Source organism: Chelonoidis abingdonii, chromosome 14 (assembly GCF_003597395.2).
Source record: "Chelonoidis abingdonii isolate Lonesome George chromosome 14, CheloAbing_2.0, whole genome shotgun sequence".
NCBI lineage: Eukaryota > Metazoa > Chordata > Testudines > Testudinidae > Chelonoidis > Chelonoidis abingdonii.
Genome location: NC_133782.1, coordinates 39809723 through 39827682, shown reverse-complemented (window position 1 = coordinate 39827682; position 17960 = coordinate 39809723). Strand labels below are relative to the sequence as shown.

The 17960-nt window shown below is 45.3% G+C and overlaps 1 protein-coding gene across 1 annotated transcript; it reads left to right on the top strand.

Moving 5' to 3' along the window:
• The first annotated feature begins 9908 nt into the window (after positions 1-9908).
• Positions 9909-10877, top strand: LOC116834570 (olfactory receptor 6N1-like). Its single transcript, XM_032796772.2, has one exon. The coding sequence runs from the start codon at positions 9912-9914 to the stop codon at positions 10875-10877; it is 966 nt and encodes a 321-aa protein (XP_032652663.2). The 5' UTR covers positions 9909-9911.
• Positions 10878-17960: the final 7083 nt, after the last annotated feature.

Sequence of the window (17960 nt, the reverse complement as noted above, 5' to 3'; positions counted from 1 at the left end):
CACAGGCTATAAATCCCTTTGGCACTTCCCCCAGTTCAGTCTTTGTTCCTCAGATGTTTCCAGGAGTTCTCTTGTGTGGGGAGTGAGATGAGGAGATGATGTCACAAACCACCTTCCATAGCTTTTCCATAAGACAGGAACTCTTTGTTTCAAAATCAGTTCCCAGTCCAATTTGTGGAAAAATACAGGTACCAAAATGGAGTTCAGTGTCATGTGGTTTGATCATATGCCCTTGAATTCTTTGCTGGCTCATAGCACTGCTACAGACTAGAGACCGAATGGCTAGGAAGCAGTTCTGCAGAAAAGGACCTAGGGGTTACAGTGGACGAGAAGCTGGATATGAGACAGCAGTGTGCCCTTGTTGCCAAGAAGGCTAAGGGCATTTTGGGCTGTATAAGTAGGGGCATTGCCAGCAGTCCGAGGGACGTGATCATTCCCCTCTATTCAACATTGGTGAGGCCTCATCTGGAGTACTGTGTCCAGTTTTGGGCTCCACGCTACAAGAAGGATGTGTAAAAATTGGAAACAATCCAGTGGTGGGCAAGAAAAATGATTAGGGGGCTGGAGCACATGACTTATGAGGAGAGGCTGAGGGAACTGGGGTTGTTTAATCTGCAGAAGAGAAGAATGAGGCGGGATTTGATAGCTGGTTTCAAGTACCTGAAAGGGAGTTCCAAAGAGGATGGATCTAGACTGTTGTCAGTGGTAGCAGATGACAGAACAAGGAGTGAGGGTCTCAGGTTGCAGTGGGGGAGGTTTAGGTTGGCTAATAGGAAAAACTTTTTCACTAGGAGGGTGGTGAAGCACTGGAATGGGTTACCTAGGGTGGTGGTGGAATGTCCTTCCTTAGAGATTTTTAAGGTGAGGTTTGACAAAGCCCTGGCTGGTATGATTTAGTTTAGAATTGATCCTCCTTTGAGCAGGGGGTTGGGCTAGATGACCTGCTGAGGTCTTTTCCAAGCTGATATTCAATGCAAATGGAATCAGATTGCTGGCACTTAAAATAAAAAAAGTTGTTGAGCAGTTTTTAAACTAAGGTCTGAGAGGAAGCTGACCTGTGGAGAGGAGCACATGGTTCAGACAGAGACATCCCTTATGGCAAGATCTACTAATGGAGTTTCTCTGTGTCCTAATAAGGAGGAGAGGATGGAAGAAGATAAAAAACAGGTAGGATCTGATGAGAAACAGTCAAATGAAAAAAAGTCCCATTCAATTACATCATGTAATGGCAGACAGCTAACAAGTTTTTAAAGTGCTTAAATACCAATCTTAGAAACCTAAATAATAAGATGGATGAACTAGAGTGCCTCGTATTAAAGGAGAAACTTGGTGGAATGAGGCTAATCAATGGGACACAGTAATGTCAGGGTACAAACTATGTTGGAAGGACAGAACAGGTTGTGCTGATGGGGGAGTGGCACTATCTGTGAAAGAAAGTACAGAATCAAATCTTAAATGAACCAAATGGCACCATAGAATCTCTATGGATAGTAATTCCATGCTCAGAGTATAAGAATATAGCAGTAGGGATATATTATCGACCACCTGACCAGGATGATGATAGTGACTGTGAAATGCTGAGGGAGATTAGAGAGGTTATTAAAATAAAAAACTCAATAATAATGTGGGATTTTAACAATCCCCATATTGACTGGGTACATATCACCTCAGGACTGCAAAGATAAATTTGCTTGACACCTTAAAGGCCTGCTGCTTGGAGCAACTAGTCCTGGAACCCACAAGAGGCGAGGGAATTCTTGATGTAGTCCTAAGTGAAGCACAGGGTCTGGTTCAAGAGGTGAATATAGCTGGACTGCTTGGTAATTGTGACCATAATATAGTTAAATTTAACATCCCTGTGGTGGGGAAAGCACCACAGCGGCCCACACTGAAACATATAATTTCAGAAAGGGGGAACTACACAAAAATGATTATGATAGTGAAATTAAAAGGTACAGAGCCAAAAGTGAAATCTCTGCAAGGTGCATGGAAACTTTTTAAAGACACCATAATAGAGACTCAAATTAAGTGTATATCCCAAATTAAAATAACATAGCAAGAGAACCAAAAAAGTGCCACTGTGGCTAAAGAACAAAGTAAAAGAAGCAGTGAGAGGCAAAAAGGCATCATTTAACATGTGGAAGTTAAATCCTAGTGAGGAAAATGGAAAGGAGCATAAACTCTGGCAATTGATGTGTAAAAATATAATTAGGAAAGTCAAAAAATAATTTGAAGAACAACTAGCCAAAGATTCAGAAAGTAATAGCAAAAATCTTTAGTTAGCATTCAGAAACCAAGAAGCTTGCTAAACAGTCAGTGAAGGCACTGAACAATGAAGATGCTAAAGGAGCAACTCAAGATGAAAAGCACTTGTGGAGAAAGTAAATGAATTCAGTGCATCGGTCTTATGTGAGGATTTGAGGGAGATTCCCAAATCTGAGCCATCTCTTTTAGCAATAAATCCTAGCACTGTCCGATTGAAGATGTCGTTAGAGAAGTTTGGACAATTTTCTAAATCTAACAGTATAAGTCACCAAGGACCAGATGGTATCACCTAGAGTTCTGAAGGAATCTCAAATGTGAAATTGCAGAACAACTAACTGTACTCTGGTAACCTTCATAAAATCAGCTTCTGTACCTGATTGGAGGATAGCTAACGATGATACCAATTTTAAAAAAGGCTCACATGGTGATCCGGTGCATTACAGGCTGGAAGCCTTGACTTAAATACCTGAGGCAGGAGGCGGTTGACTATAGTGACAATGTCAGGTAACTAGACTGAAGTAAGTTTGTTGGGAAAGATCAACATTGTTTTGTAAGGATCATAGCCTCCCTCTACTAGAATTCTCTGCGGAGCAACCAGCCTGGGAACAGGCGGTCCATGGATATAGTGTACTTAGAGTTTCAGAAAACCTTTGACAAGTCCACAAAGGCTCATAAGCAAAGTAAGCTGTCATAGGATAAAGGGGAAGGCTCCTCAGTGGAGGGTAATCAGTGGTGCCACGGGGTCTGTATTGCCCAGTCCTATCTCACATATTCATTAAATGATCTGGAACAAAAGGGGATAACAGTGAGATTGATCAAATTTGCAGATGATTTCAAGAACTATGCAGGCTAGTGTTAATCCCTAGGTAGACTGTGAGAAGCTATAAAGAAATCTCTGAAACTAGGTGAACTGGACAACAACTGGGCAAGATGAAATTCAGTGTCAAAAATGCACAAGTAATGCACTTGGAACAATAATCCCAACTATACATATGTGAATGATGTGGTTTAAATTACTGTTACTACTCAAGAAAGAGAGTTTGGAGTCATTGTAGATAGTTCTCTGAAACATCCACTCAATATGCAGTGTAGGTCAAAAAGCAAAGAGAAGTTGGCATCATTAACATAAGGATAGAATAATATAGAATAGAAAATGTCATATTGCCTCTATAGAAAATCCATGGTATGCACATTTGAATACTACATGCAGATGTGGTTGCCCACAAAGAAACAAAAAAGAGACTATCGGATTTTTGAAAAGGTACAAGAAAAAGGGCAATAAAAAGATTAGGGGGATTAGGATACGAACAGCTTTCAGTATGAAGTAGAGATAAACAAAAATATGACTGTTTCAGCTTGGAAAAGGATGAGTTTCATAAACAGAAGTTAAGGGTTATGCCTCTTTTCCTATAAAGGGTTAGAGAAGTTTGGCCTAAGCTTAGCTGACCCTGATCCAGTAGGAGAACAATGGGGGAACAAGATGTTTCAAAAGGAAGGAGGGAAAAGTTTTCCTTTGTTAAAAGATTCAGTTTCAGAGGGAGTGAAAAAGATCAAGGAACCAGCCTCTTATCAGAGTAGTAAGTTTTCAGACAAGGGATAATAGGTTTATGTTTTTTCACTTTGTAACTTGTTCTTGGTTACAAAGATAATTATCAAAAGTGTATTTGGGTAATTTTAAAAATGTAAGGGAATATCAAAATTGGGTATGTTGGGGTATTTTTTTGTGTAACTAAATTTGTGCCAGGGGAACCTCCTCTGTGTTTGAAATCTGTTTCTGTGAGATAGCTGGTATGCTAACTCCCAGAGGGTTTTCTTTTACCTTTCTTTTTTTAATTAAAAGCCTTTTTCTTATACCTGATTGATTTTCTCTTGTTTTTAGATCCATGGGAGATTGGATCTGGATCACCTAGGAATTAGTGGGTGGAAGGAAAGGGGAATGGTTAAATTGCTACCGTTTAAGTCCAAGGGGTTGGATCAGTTGTTCACAGCAGTAGGAACTCTGGTGGAAAAAGTCTTCAAGGCTACACAGGAGGGGAAGGTTTTGGGAGAAAAGGATGTTTCAGATGGAGGAATCTGGTGATGGCAGTGATTCCAGATCTAAGCTGATAATGAAGCTTAGAGTGTCCAAGCAGTCCCAATATCTGTACGCCTCATATAGTTCAGAAGTGGAAGGAAGCTTGAAAAATGATTAGGTTGGTATGGAACAGCTTCATATGAGGAAGATTAACGAAAATGTGACTTTTCAACTTGGAAAAGAGATGAGTAAAGCGGTGAAATGATTTAGATCTATAAAAACACGACTGGCGTGTAGAAATAAATAAGGAAGTGTTTATTACATCCTCATAACACAAGAAGTAGGGGGTCACGACATGAAATTAATAGGCAGCAGGTTTAAAACAAACAAAAGGAGTACCCATGGCCTGAGTATGTTGTGAAGGCTAAGACTATACAGGTCAAAAAGACTAGATAAATGCATGGAGGATAGGTCCACCAATGGCTGTTAGCCAGGATGAGCAGGGATGTGTCCTAGCCTCTGTTTGCAAAAGCTGGGATGTGAATGACAGGAAATGATCACCTTGATGATTGCTGTTCTGTCTTTACCTCTGGGGCACCTGGCATTGGCCACTGTCAGATGACAGAATACTGAGCTAGAGGACTTTGATCTGATCCATTAGGCTATTCTATGTGGATAATCTCAGCATAGAGTTCCAGTGGCCACCTGTCTGTCTGGAGATCTTCTTGATGTGTCTACAAAGCGATCTGCTTGACTCAGACTCCTAATTCCCCTTTTGTACACAGCTAGTTAAAAAAACATGTCAATCAAGAGTATTGCATAGCCGGTCAAATGGAGCAAAAGCAAAGGTGAGAAGGCATGCCAAAACAAGATGCGGGTTTTGTGGTTTTGGGGTCATTTGTCTGGCAGATGTACATATTTCCAGACTGCCTGTTTTTCACAGAGTTGAACCCCCCACTCCAAGAAAACAGCCCAGAAGGTTAGGTTCAGAGCACAGAGGGTCAGATTCACCCCTCCTCCCTTCTGAATTTGCCTTAACTAACCTAAGTTACTGCAAAGATCTTCTAAATAACTATTCCAAGCAATAAGCAAAGTAATTGATAGACTATCCCAATAGTTGGCAGTGACTTAGGCAGCTAGTTTTTCTTATTTTGTCCCTCTACAGTGGCAGCATTTCTGAAACAAAATATTTCCATTCGGGGGCACAAGACTGAATCCCAGAAATTTTATTTCTCATTTCAAATGATTTATTTTCTGTTCCCTTGAGAGAGGCAGCAACGTCTCTAAAATGAGAATCCAACAGAGAGAAATGGACAAGGAACCCATACAACTCATGCCAGGAACTACATGGAAACTACAAAGGCAATTGGAATAGCAATTAGCAAACTGTTCACCACATACCGTCCCATCAGAAATACAGTAGAACCTCAGAGTTAGAACACCTCAGGAATAGAGGTTGTTCATAACACTGAACAAAATATTATTGTTGTTTCAAAAGTTTACAACTGAACATTGACTTGATACAGCTTTGAAACTTTATTATGCAGAAGAAAAATGCTGCTTTTAACTATCTCAATTTAAAAGAAACAAGCACAGAAACAGGTTTCCTAACCTTGTCAAATCTGTTTTTCAAGTTTCTCTTTATTTTTAAGTAGTTTTTTTAACACGGTACTTGTAGGGGACTGCGGAAGACTGTGTTATGACCTAGCTCAGGTATTTCTGCTTTCTCGGCAGCTGGTCACTGTAGGACATGGCACACCAGCATAATTCACTTTTAGCTGGTAAGAACCGCTTTGTATGGCCTTAAGTCAAGGGGCGGACACAGCCTGTGGAAAGCCCCTGGCCGTAGGCCAAGGGGTGGACACCGCCTGTGGAAAGCCCCTATTTGTTTATGTATAAGCTGTTTTTGCATTTGGTATATATAGCTGCAAAGCTTCGATCCCGCCTTCGGACTCCACACCAGGCTGACCTTTGGTGCGCTGGGTTCCCCGCCTCCATGACAGCAACACCAGGAGTCCCCGTTGCGGGTGTGTAACTTTGCCTTCATTAAAGCCAAATAACTCACAATGTGTCTGGGCCTCATTGTTGCAGAGCACCCTGGGTAGGCCCATAACCTCCCAAGAACCTTACAGTACTTTACTGGAGTACTGCATTATTTATTTATTGTATCCGTGTAGCAAGGTGACCACCCGCTCCAGCCCAGAAGGGGTTGGAAAAGCCCTGCAGAGGGCCAGGGCTGGGCAAGGTAAAACCCTGGCTGATTGGGGGAAGTGGCTGCAGCTGGGGCCATGCCCCAAACTGAGCAGCAGGGCCTTATAAGAAGGCCTGGGAAGCCAGAAGAATCAGTTTCTGTCTGACTGGAGAGGGAGACAAGCCTGGCTGCTGGGGAACTCATCCAGGGGTCCTAGAGTGAGGCAGGGCTGGGGAAAGGCCTTAGGAGCTGAGAAGCCCTAGGCCAGCAACTCCCCAGGATGCAGGGCCTAGTTCTAGGCCCACCCAGGCATTGGGCTTGCAGAGGGGCAGCCTGAGGGTGGGTAAAGGCAGCCAGTCCAGACCCCTTTGCCTGTGATGAGTGGCTGATACTGCAGTCAGCCCCAGTGAATGGGGGCTAGATGGAGACTGGGCAGTAGCCAAAACTGAGGCGAAGTAGGGAGAGTGGGTTGGGGGTTCCCCATGGAGGGGAGACCCAGATTGGTGGGGTGCTGCCAGGGGGCAGCACCTCAGTTAAAGAGGCACTGGGGTCCAGGGAGGGACAGGGGGGCGAGAGGACAGGCGGGTCACCGGCCTGTAGAGGGTGCTCCAGGGCTGGAATGAGCTAATTCCTGGAAGTCACCAGCAGGAGGCGATGCAGGGGTTCATCTGCACATCTGAAATCTGCTTCTACCTGTTTGCGTACTTCCGATTCCAGATGAGGTGTGCAGTTGACTGGTCAGTCCATAACTCTGGTGTTCATAACTCTGAGGTACTTCTGTATGTAAACATTTAGTTCAAACAACAACATTAGAGCTGAGCTTTACACTACTCTTCAGGCAGGTGCTGTGCAATCCAGAGAGGGATCGTACCCTGCCCTTGTCCAGCTCCCACTCATTGGGATGACCCAGCATTCACCATTACAGTTCTTGGCTGAACTCATTGTGTGGGGGGACGTCCTGCAGGCTAGCTCTGCTCCTGAAGCATGGGGATGAGATTCCTTAAAGATGGGATTCCCTGCATGGTATCTGTGACCATCTCTGCTCCAGGACTGGTGCACATAGTGTCAATAAACAAGTTACATTAAGGAATTATCAGACTCCAGATCACTAGATTCTCCTCCCATGGCATACCAATCTGCAAGGCCCTATTTTCTGCTGCTGCTCAGCAAAAGGGAGACAATATTGGGAAATAAATAAATAAACATTAGCAGGCACTAATCACATCCAAGTTCTGTGGGAGAAATATTTCCATTAGGTTTGTGTGTGTGTATCTGTGTGTGAAAGGGAAAGAGAGCGAGAGAGAAAGATTTCCTGTCATGCAAATCTTTCATTTGCAAAGTAAAGATTAAATTTACTTTACATTCAGTCTTCTGTGTGTTTGTTAAACTGCACAGCTTCAACACCCAATCTGGCACACCTGACTGATTTCAGCCATTATTATTCATGCACTTGTTCTGCTGAGAGCAACGGGACAATTTACGTGAGTGAAGGTTACTGAGCAGAGGCGGTCTCTGCAGGACCATACACTTTATGGGCACTGTTATGTTTCTGCCATGAACAGGAATGACCTCATAGAGCAGGGAGCAGAAGGGCAATTCCTCTGGCTGTGGGAGGTCGGTTGCATCAGGAAAGTTGTTTGTACAGTCTGCGCAGAAAACACAGCGCTAGCTCCCCAGGCTCAGCCCCTTCGGAGGTGGACTCAAGGGAGATGCAGCCTGTCATGGAGAAGGATACAAATATAAGGAGATATCTGCACTTTGTAAATGAAAGGGGAAGAGCATGTTGTAAGACAGATCATGGCAGCTGTTCGTCCATTCAGGTAGGTGCAGGTCTATTTACTGAGAAGATCCAGCCTGAGTCCTGGCCGCTGAACCCTGAGATATCAGTGCTCATCTCTTCAAGCTTCTCCTGTGGTTACAGGTGAGGTCCATCTTCCTGACAGCATTTCTATAGCACCTTCCAGACAGGGCATGTGTGTGCTTTTTGAATATTAGCAAGACAAGGCGGGTGAGGTGATATCTTTTCTTGGACCAACTTCTGGTGGTAAGAGAGACAAGCTTTCGAGGCAAACAGAGCTCTCCTTCAGCTTCATTACTGCTTCCATCTTGCATCTCTAATATCCTAGGACTGAATTGGTGACAATAAAACTGCATATAACTTTTGAATTTGAGCACATTCACACAGCAGAGCCAGTTGATGTTAACCGTGCCGTTTAACAATGGGGAAATTGAGATACATGTCTTGTGAAAGGTCCTCAGCTGGGGATCTAGTCCATTGACTCTAATGGAGCTAGGGTCAATTGACTGGAATCTGGAACAGTGTGAGTCCCTAGATCATGTTTAGTAAATACCAGATGAGCTCTGACTTTATGGGCAGCATCTTCGTTCTCTTCTCCTTCCTGTATTATCAGCCCTCAATCATTTGCAGTGTGAGAGTCACACTCCTGTTAGGGTTCATAGAAGATTAGGGTTGGAAGGGACCTCAGAAGGTCATCTAGTCCAACCCCCTGCTCTAAGCAGGACCAATCCCTGACAGTTTTTTTTTTACCCTAGTGCCCGAAATGATCCCCTTGAGTATTGAGCTCATAACCCTGGGTTTAACAACCCAATACTCACACCACTGAGCTATTCCCCAGGCAGCAGAAGAGCATGGCTTTGCCCTTTCCTAAAATCCACCCTGAAGAGAGCTGTATGTTGTTATTGTTTCATAGTCAACACAGGGAAAACGACTATGAAACAGGAAAGCCATTACCAGTCCCTCATCACGTCACCACCACCACCATCATCATTACATGAAGTAAGGAAGAACTGACTCCATTTCATAATTTATGACATAAACAGGTCTGTTGTGGAGGTAAAAATAATTATTCCTTTTCCTGTAGGACACTAAAATTATGATTTTACCAAGATTGATTATTAAACTAACTCCTGTAAATTCGAACAGAAGATCGGTGTCTAAGGACATTAGATGTTAATGAAAGTCTTGATGTAAGATTTGTGTTGATGTATTCATTGATTTTTGACTCTTTCTAAGAGATGACATGATTCTGGCAATGACCACCAGTACAATGCTGCTTTGAAGTATCATTGTTAAGCCCCAATATGTCAGCAGACGAGATATGACAGCATGTCAAGCAGGGATCAGATCAGTCACATCACTAATTGGGCTACCAGAGAAATGGGCTGTTGTTATCATAGTTATGGCTCTGGTATAGCAGAGGGTGAGTCTGCAATGATACCACAATTCTGTTCTCAGACTGAGACTCCTGGCACTTTACTCTGAAGTCTCTATTTAGCCTTCACATTTCAGTGGGTAACTGGAAGCAGGGGAGGAGTTTTTCAAAGTTCATGGAATGAATTCCTGACACTTGATTAACTTTCAGCTCTTTGTTCTTCCAATTAGGTTGATACGGCTTGTTTTCTGGTTCCTAAACTCAACCCATGGCAGACAGAGACTGGGGAAACCAAACGGCCATCACAGAATTCATCCTCCTGGGATTCGGGGATCTCCCTGGGCTGCAATTTTTTCTCTTCCTGCTGTTTCTAGTAATCTACATAGCAACTGCAGCCGGAAACACTCTCATGGTTGTGCTAGTTGTGGCTGACCAGCACCTTCACACCCCCATGTACTTCTTCCTGGGGAACCTGTCCTGCTTAGAGATCTGCTATTCCTCCACCATCCTGCCCAGGATCCTGGTCAGTCTCCTGACTGGGGACAAAACTATCTCAGTCAGTGGCTGCATCACACAACTGTATTTCTTTGGTGGTCTGGTAGGTACAGAATGCTATCTGCTAGCAGTGATGTCTTATGATCGGTATTTAGCAATATGTAAACCCCTGCACTATTCAGCTCTGATGAATGCCAGGTTTTGCCTCCAGTTGGCAGCTGGGTCATGGTTCAATGGTTGTTTGGGTGTTACCATAATTGTATTACTCATGTCACAGTCAGTATTCTGTGGCTCGAATGAAATTGACCATTTGTACTGTGATCCCATCCCACTGATTAAACTTTCCTGCAGGGACACACTCCTCATCATGTTGTTGAATTTCATCCTAGCCTGTGTATTCACCCTGCCTCCGTTCCTGTTAACCCTGACATCCTACGTCTGCATCATCACCACCATCCTGAGAATCCCTTCCACCACTGGGAGGCACAAAGCCTTTTCCATTTGCTCCTCCCACCTCATTGTGGTAACAATTTTCTATGGAACCCTAATGAGTGTCTCCATGCTACCAACACTCGATACACTGAGAGTGCTAAAGAAAGTGCTCTCTCTTTGCTACATGGTCCTGACTCCCCTGGTGAACCCTCTCATCTACAGCCTGAGAAACAGAGAGGTTAGGGAAGCCTTGAGCAAAGCACTCAGTCAATATGTGGCTTTCAAAAAAACATGCAGAGACTCCTAGATCGTTACTGAGGCCGAGGTTTGCAAAGCTGCCCGGCTGATTTCGGCAAAGAGCCACCACTGATATCAAGTTGAAAACTCCCATTGAATATGTCAGGGCTGATGGGGGGAAAGCAATGTAGATGATCTGCACGGAGTTACTGAGGCAGAATGTTTATAGTCTCCTGCTGTGTACATCTAACAAAGAGGAAGATGAGGTTGTGGAGAATTCTATCCCCCTTTCATGTCCAGCAGCGCAGCACTGACACATACAAGATGCTTTTTTTTTCTACATGGTTTTGACTTAACATTCACCTTATGTGAGGAGTGTTGACGGCATCTGATAATGCACAGAGCTGTCTTGTCATGTAAGGCACAAACTCCACTAAATAAACATGCAAATCCCTGTGTATATTCCCTGTTGTTCACTGTTACTCTGTGTTCGACCATAACATCTGGTAATTACATTCCAACAGCCTAATGCAAATAAAACGGTGCTGGTGACTGTATCAGAAAGTTTGTTGCTGTAAATCATTTCTTGTGCCCCCAAGGACAGACTGGAGGTCAGTGTTTTCCATCTAAATGGAAGGGCCAGAGAGGGAGGTGGCCATAACCATGGTCGCATCATGGAGTTTCCAACTGGGGGTGGAGGGAGACATAATTTTCACCATTTTTTTAATTCTCAGCACAAACCCATTTTTGACGAAAATAAATGTATGAGTAATAAAAATACCAAATCCTGGTGCAGCATGTCAGGCTGTCAGCCTGGGACACCTGCCACCCCCAAAAAGGTGCCTCTAGCCATCCCCACCATACCCCCTTGCACACCAATCACCTGCATTGCACTCCCACAGCCTGGATTCAAACAGCCAGATCCCAGCAGTGACCTCTGGGCGCTTCACCAGGAACAGCTTCATACCTCTTCCTTGGGCTAAGCCTGGCTGTGTCCAGCTCTGGCAAAGCACCAGTCCCAGGCTCACCGGGCCCATGAGTGAACGGAGGTTGGGCAACCAGAAACAAGGGACTCAAAGCCCAGGTGAAGAAGACCAGCCCTGAGACAGTTGGGGTTTGCCAGGGTGCCCGGAGAGGTGCACATGTAGAACTGAGTGTGGTCCTGGGCTTGGGCCTGTCCCACATTCACTGAGAAGGAACTCAGCACATGGCACTGCAGGGCAGAAGCTGCTCAGCTGCTTACAGCTGCATGGAGTAGTTAAAAGGAAGGAACATATCACACTCCAGGGTGAAATCCAGACTAGTGAGAGCTTGTGTCACCGTGCCCTGCAATCTGGGGTGCCTCACAATGCTTAGCTGTTGTGGGTCCCAGCCTGGGCCGTTCATAACCAGCCACCAACATTCAGGTCACACCCCGAGTGTCTATGAATAGCCATGGCCCTGGTCCAGTAGATCTGTCCCAGAAGCCTGTCTGCAAACATCAACCACACTCTGTCCTCCACCAGCCCTGTTTAGCACTTGCAGAGAGACCCCAACACACTCTGAGCCCTGGATCTTCATCCAAAACTAGTGTTCTGCATTGACCAGCTCTCTCCAGGACAGTTCTCGCATTATATTGTTGGGTCTATAGAGGTTAATGTATAGCAGTTTTCTAACTTCCTTGGAGTTAGCAAACAGTTCTGTGTAAACACAGACATTGGATTAGTTTATTTAACTACAAAGAGGTAAGTTTTAAGAGAGAAGTAGAAGGCATTAAAGTCAATAATGTTCACAAGAGATATGAAAATAAAACATTTTATAGTAATTTAACAAAGTAGATTTGGTTTAAGGTGACAGTCTAACCAAATGTTTCCATCAGTGCCGTAATGAGGGCGAGGCGAGTGAGGCACTTGCCTCAGATATGCAGAGCCTAGAGACGCAAGTGTCAGCTGCTCTCTTGGCTGCTGGTGTCTCTGTCTATGGCAACCCAAGACGCTGGCTGGCAGTGAGCTGAGCCTGAGGGCTAGCGAGCAGCTGGCTGCTGCAAGTCAGGAAGGGGAGGGGTAGGACAGAGAGGCACACACATGCTTCTGAGACATAGCCTTCCCCTCCCCCGGCACTCACCTGGAGGAGACACTGAGGGGGCTTCTGGTGGGAGACAGGATCATTGGCAGTGGACCTCACTCATCACCTGAGCAGCTTCTAGGGCTTTGGTGAGTGTTTGACCCTGTGATCTGCACACCCCAACCGCAACCATCACTTCTGCAAACTGAGCAAGGGACAGCTCCATTCACCACTCCAAGTGAGGCTATGGCGAGAGACAGCAGAGGAGGAAGGAAACCACATGTGATGGCTGTCCCATCCCCCCAAGCACCACCACCCTCAGATCCCACACCCCCTTCTGGCCCCCAAACTCTGTCCCAGAGCCTGCACCCAGACTCCATCACAGACAGCTGCAGCGGCACAGGAGCCACCAAACAGAGCTGCTAACAGGGGAGTTTCAGTGGGAGTTTCCAGGGGGAGGTTGCAGGGGAGACCAAGGCGAGAAACCAACAAGCCAGAAAGGGAAGGGGCAGGGGTCTGCCAGCAGCCCAGCGCTTGTTGGGGGCCTGTGGTGCGGTGTGTGGCGTGGACTGCCAGGCACAGAGTTGGAGAAGGCCATGAGTGAGACAGAGGCAGCAGTGAGAGACACACTGAGGATGACCAGATGTGGAAGCTGTGGCATGTACATGGTCCTGGAGGGGGCACCTGAAAGGAGTTTTGTCTGCATGAAGTGCCGACCTGATAGAGCTGCTGGAAGAAAAGATAAGAGGACTGGAGATGCAGGTGGAAACTCTGGCTGAGTTTAGAAGGGGGTTTGAGCAGATGATGGAGCACAGACATGATGAGGGCACAGGGATAAGCTCAGACGTGCAGATGGAAGCAGGACCAAAAAATTCTGAGGAGGGGCTGCTGGGTGAGGAAAGTGGACGGTGGAGAAGCATTTGACTAGGAGAACCAGGCAGAGGAAAAGGTGACGGGCCAGCGACGGAGAAATAGAACTCAGGAACAGGTTTGCTGGGTTGGAAAATGAAGATGGAGCACAGCAGGTGCTCGCGAAGGAAGAGGGCAAGGAAAAAGAGACGAGCAGCTAGTCCTGCAGAAGGAGGGGAGGAGTCAATGGAGGCATCACCAAGTATGAGCCCCAGGAGGATTGCAAGGGCGAATACGAATCGAGAGGACTTGCGGCCAGCTGGTGCAGGGGATAGACCGGAGAATCACACTGTCACCAGGAAAAGGCAAGTCTACGTGATTGGAGACTCCTTACTGAGAAGAATAGACAGGCCTGTAACTAGACCTGATCGGAGAACAGAAGGGTGTGCTGTCTGCCAGGGTGCTAAGATACAGGATGTGGACCTGAGGCTGAAAAGGATCCTAGCGGGAGCGGGAAAGAATCCGTTGATTGTCCTTTCATGTGGGAACGAATGAATGATACGGCTAGTTACTCGCTGGACTGTATCAAGGAGGACTATGCCAGACTGGGGAAGACGCTCAAGGAAATCGAGGCTCAGGTGATCTTCAGTGGGATTCTGCCGGTTCCTAGAGCAGGGCGACGAAAGAGTGACAAGATTATGACGATTAACAGATGGCTCAGGCAGTGGTGCTATAAGGAGGGCTTTGGGATGTACGGTCATTGGGAAGCATTTACGGACAGACGACTGTTCTCTCGGGATGGACTTCACCTAAGTAAGGAGGGAAATAGACTTCTAGGATGGAGGCTCGCCGACCTCATTAAGAGAGCTTTAAACTAGGAAGTTGGGGGAGATGGTTGGGAGATGTCCAGGAGATCTCCACGCCAGAATTTAACCTGGAGAGGGAAGTAAACAAAGTGAGAGGGGATACGCTTGTGGACCGAAGAATTGACCCAAGGAGGAAAAGCGGAGTAGAAACTAGACTAACAGGTGATGCTGGTGGTAGAAGTCTGTGCACAACGGGGGAAAGAATGTCACTGACGCCAAACGCCAAAAATTAAAATGTCTGTACACTAATGCGAGGAGCCTAGGTAACAAGATGGAGGAACTGGAGCTACTGGTGCAGGAAGTGAAACCGGATATTATAGGGATAACAGAAACCTGGTGGAATAGTACTCATGACTGGAGTACAGGTATTGAAGGCTATGTGCTGTTTAGAAAAGACAGGAAGAAAGGCAAAGGTGGTGGAGTAGCATTGTACATCAATGATGAGGTTAACTGTAATGAAATAAGAAGTGATGGAATGGATAAGACAGAGTCTGTCTGGGCAAAAATCACACTGGGTAAAAAAGCTACTAGAGCCTCCCCTGAGATAGTGCTTGGGGTGTGCTACAGACCGCCGGGATCTGATTTGGATATGGATAGAGACCTCTTTAATGTCTTTAATGAAGTAAACACTAAGGGGAAATGTGTGATCATGGGAGACTTCAACTTCCCAGATATAGACTGGAGGACAAGTGCTTGCAAGAATAATAGGGGTCAGATTTTTTCTGGATGTGATAGCGGATGGATTTCTTCACCAAGTAGTTGAAGTACCGACAAGAGGGATGCCATTTTAGATTTGGTTTGGTGAGCAGTGAGGACCTCGTAGAAGAAATGGTGGTAGGGGACAACCTTGGTTCGAGTGATCATGAGCTGATTCAGTTCAAACTAGATGGAAGGATAAACAAACGTAGATCTGGGATTAGGGTTTTTGACTTCTCAAGGGCTAATTTAAAAGAGTTAAGGAAATTTAGTTAGGGAAGTGGATTGGACGGAGGAACTTGTGGATTTAAATGCGGAGGAGGCCTGGAATTACTTTAAGTCGCAGCTGCGGAAACTGTCGGAAGCCTGCATCCCAAGAAAGGGAAAAAAACCATGGGCAGGAGTTGTAGGCCAAGCTGGATGAGCAAGCATCTCAGAGAGGGGATTAGGAAAAAGCAGAAAAGCTTACAGGGAGTGGAAGAAAGGCGGGATTAGCAAGGGAAGCTACCTTAGTGAGGTCAGAACATGTAGGGATAAAGTGAGGAAGGCTAAAAGCCATGTAGAACTGGACCTTGCAAAGGGAATTAAAACCAATAGTAAAAGGTTCTACAGCCACATAAATAAGAAGAAAACAAAGAAAGAAGAAGTGGGGCCGCTATACACTGAGGATGGAATGGAGGTTAAGGATAACCTAGGCATGGCCCAATATCTAAATAAGTACTTTGCCTCAGTCTTTAATAAGACTAGTGAGGAGTTTAGGGATGATGGAGGGATGATAAACGGGAATGAGGATATGGAGGTGATATTACCGCATCTGAGGTAGAGGCCAAACTTGAACAGCTTAATGGGACAAAATCGGAGGGCCCGGACAATCTCCATCCAAGGATATTAAAGGAACTGGCGCATGAAATTGCGAGCCCGTTAGCGAGAATTTTAAATCAATCGGTAAACTCGGGGTTGTACCGTACGACTGGAGAATTGCTAACGTAGTTCCTATTTTTAAGAAAGGGAAAAAAAGTGATCCGGTAACTATAGGCCTGTTAGCTTGACGTCTGTAGTATGTAAGGTCTTGGAAAAATTTTAAAGAGAAAGTAGTTAAGGACATTGAGGTCAATGGTAATTGGGACGAATTGCAACATGGATTTACTAAAGGTAGATCGTGCCAAACCAACCTGATCTCCTTCTTTGAGAAGGTGACAGATTACTTAGACAAAGGAAATGCGGTAGATCTAATTTACCTCGATTTCAGTAAGGCATTTGACACGGTTCCACATGGGGAACTGTTAGTTAAATTGGAAAAGATGGGGATGAATATGAAAGTTGTAAGGTGGATAAGGAACTGGTTAAAGGGGAGACTCCAGCGGGTCGTACTGAAGGGTGAACTGTCAGGCTGGAAGGAGGTTACTAGTGGAGTCCCTCAAGGATCGGTTTTGGGACCGATCTTATTTAACCTTTTTATTACTGACCTTGGCACAAAGAGCGGGAATGTGCTAATAAAGTTTGCGGATGACACAAAGCTGGGGGGTATTGCTAACACGGAGAAGGACCGGGATACTATACAGGAAGATCTGGAAGATGGACCACCTTGTAAACTGGAGTAATAGTAATAGGATGAAATATAATAGTGAAAAGTGCAAGGTCATGCACTTAGGGATTAATAATAAGAATTTTAGATATACATTGGGGACGCATCAGTTGGAAGCAACAGAGGAGGAGAAGGACCTTGGGGTATTGGTTGATAGCAGGATGTCTATGAGCCGCCAATGCGATATGGCCGTTAAAAAAGCAAATGCGGTTTTAGGGTGCATCAGGCGAGGTATTTCCAGCAAGGATAAGGAGGTGTTTAGTACCGTTATATAAGGCGCTGGTGAGACCCCACCTGGAATATTGTGTGCAGTTCTGGTGTCCCATGTTTAAGAAGGATGAATTCAAACTGGAACAGGTTCAGAGACGGGCTACTAGGATGATCCGAGGAATGGAAAACCTGCCTTATGAAAGGAGACTCAAAGAGCTTGGCTTGTTTAGCCTGGCCAAAGAAGGCTGCGGGGGATATGCTTGCTCTATATAAATATATCAGGGGGATTAACGTTAGGGAGGGAGAGGAATTATTTAAGCTTAGTACTAATGTAGGCACAAGGACAAATGGGTACAAACTGGATATTAGGAAGTTTAGACTTGAAATTAGACGAAGGTTTCTAACCATTAGGGAGTGAAGTTCTGGAACAGCCTTCCGAGGGAAGTAGTGGGGCAAAAGACTTATCTGGCTTTAAGACTAAGCTTGATAAGTATATGGAGGGGATGATATGATGGGATAGTTTAATTTGGGCAATTGATCTTGGATTATCAGCAGATAAGTCTGCTCAATGGTCTGTGAGGGGATGTTGGATGGGATGGGATCTGAGTTACTGCAGAGAATTCTTTCCTGGGTGCTGGCTGGTGAGTCTTGCCCACATGCTCAGGGTTTAGCTGATCGCCATATTTGGGGTCGGGAAGGAATTTTCCTCCAGGGCGGATTGGCAGGGGCCCTGGAGGTTTTTCGCCTTCCTCTGCAGCGTGGGGCATGGGTCGCTTGCTGGTGGATTCTCTGCAGCTTGAGGTCTTCAAACCACAATTTTGAGGACTTCAATAACTCAGTCATGGTTAGGGGTTGTTATAAAAGTGGATGGGTAGGTGTTCTGTGGCCTGCTTTGTGCAGGTCC

Coding starts and splice junctions, on each gene's coding strand:
- LOC116834570 (XM_032796772.2), top strand. CDS start 9,912: ATGGCAGACAGAGACTGGGGAAACCAAACGGCCATCACAGAATTCATC.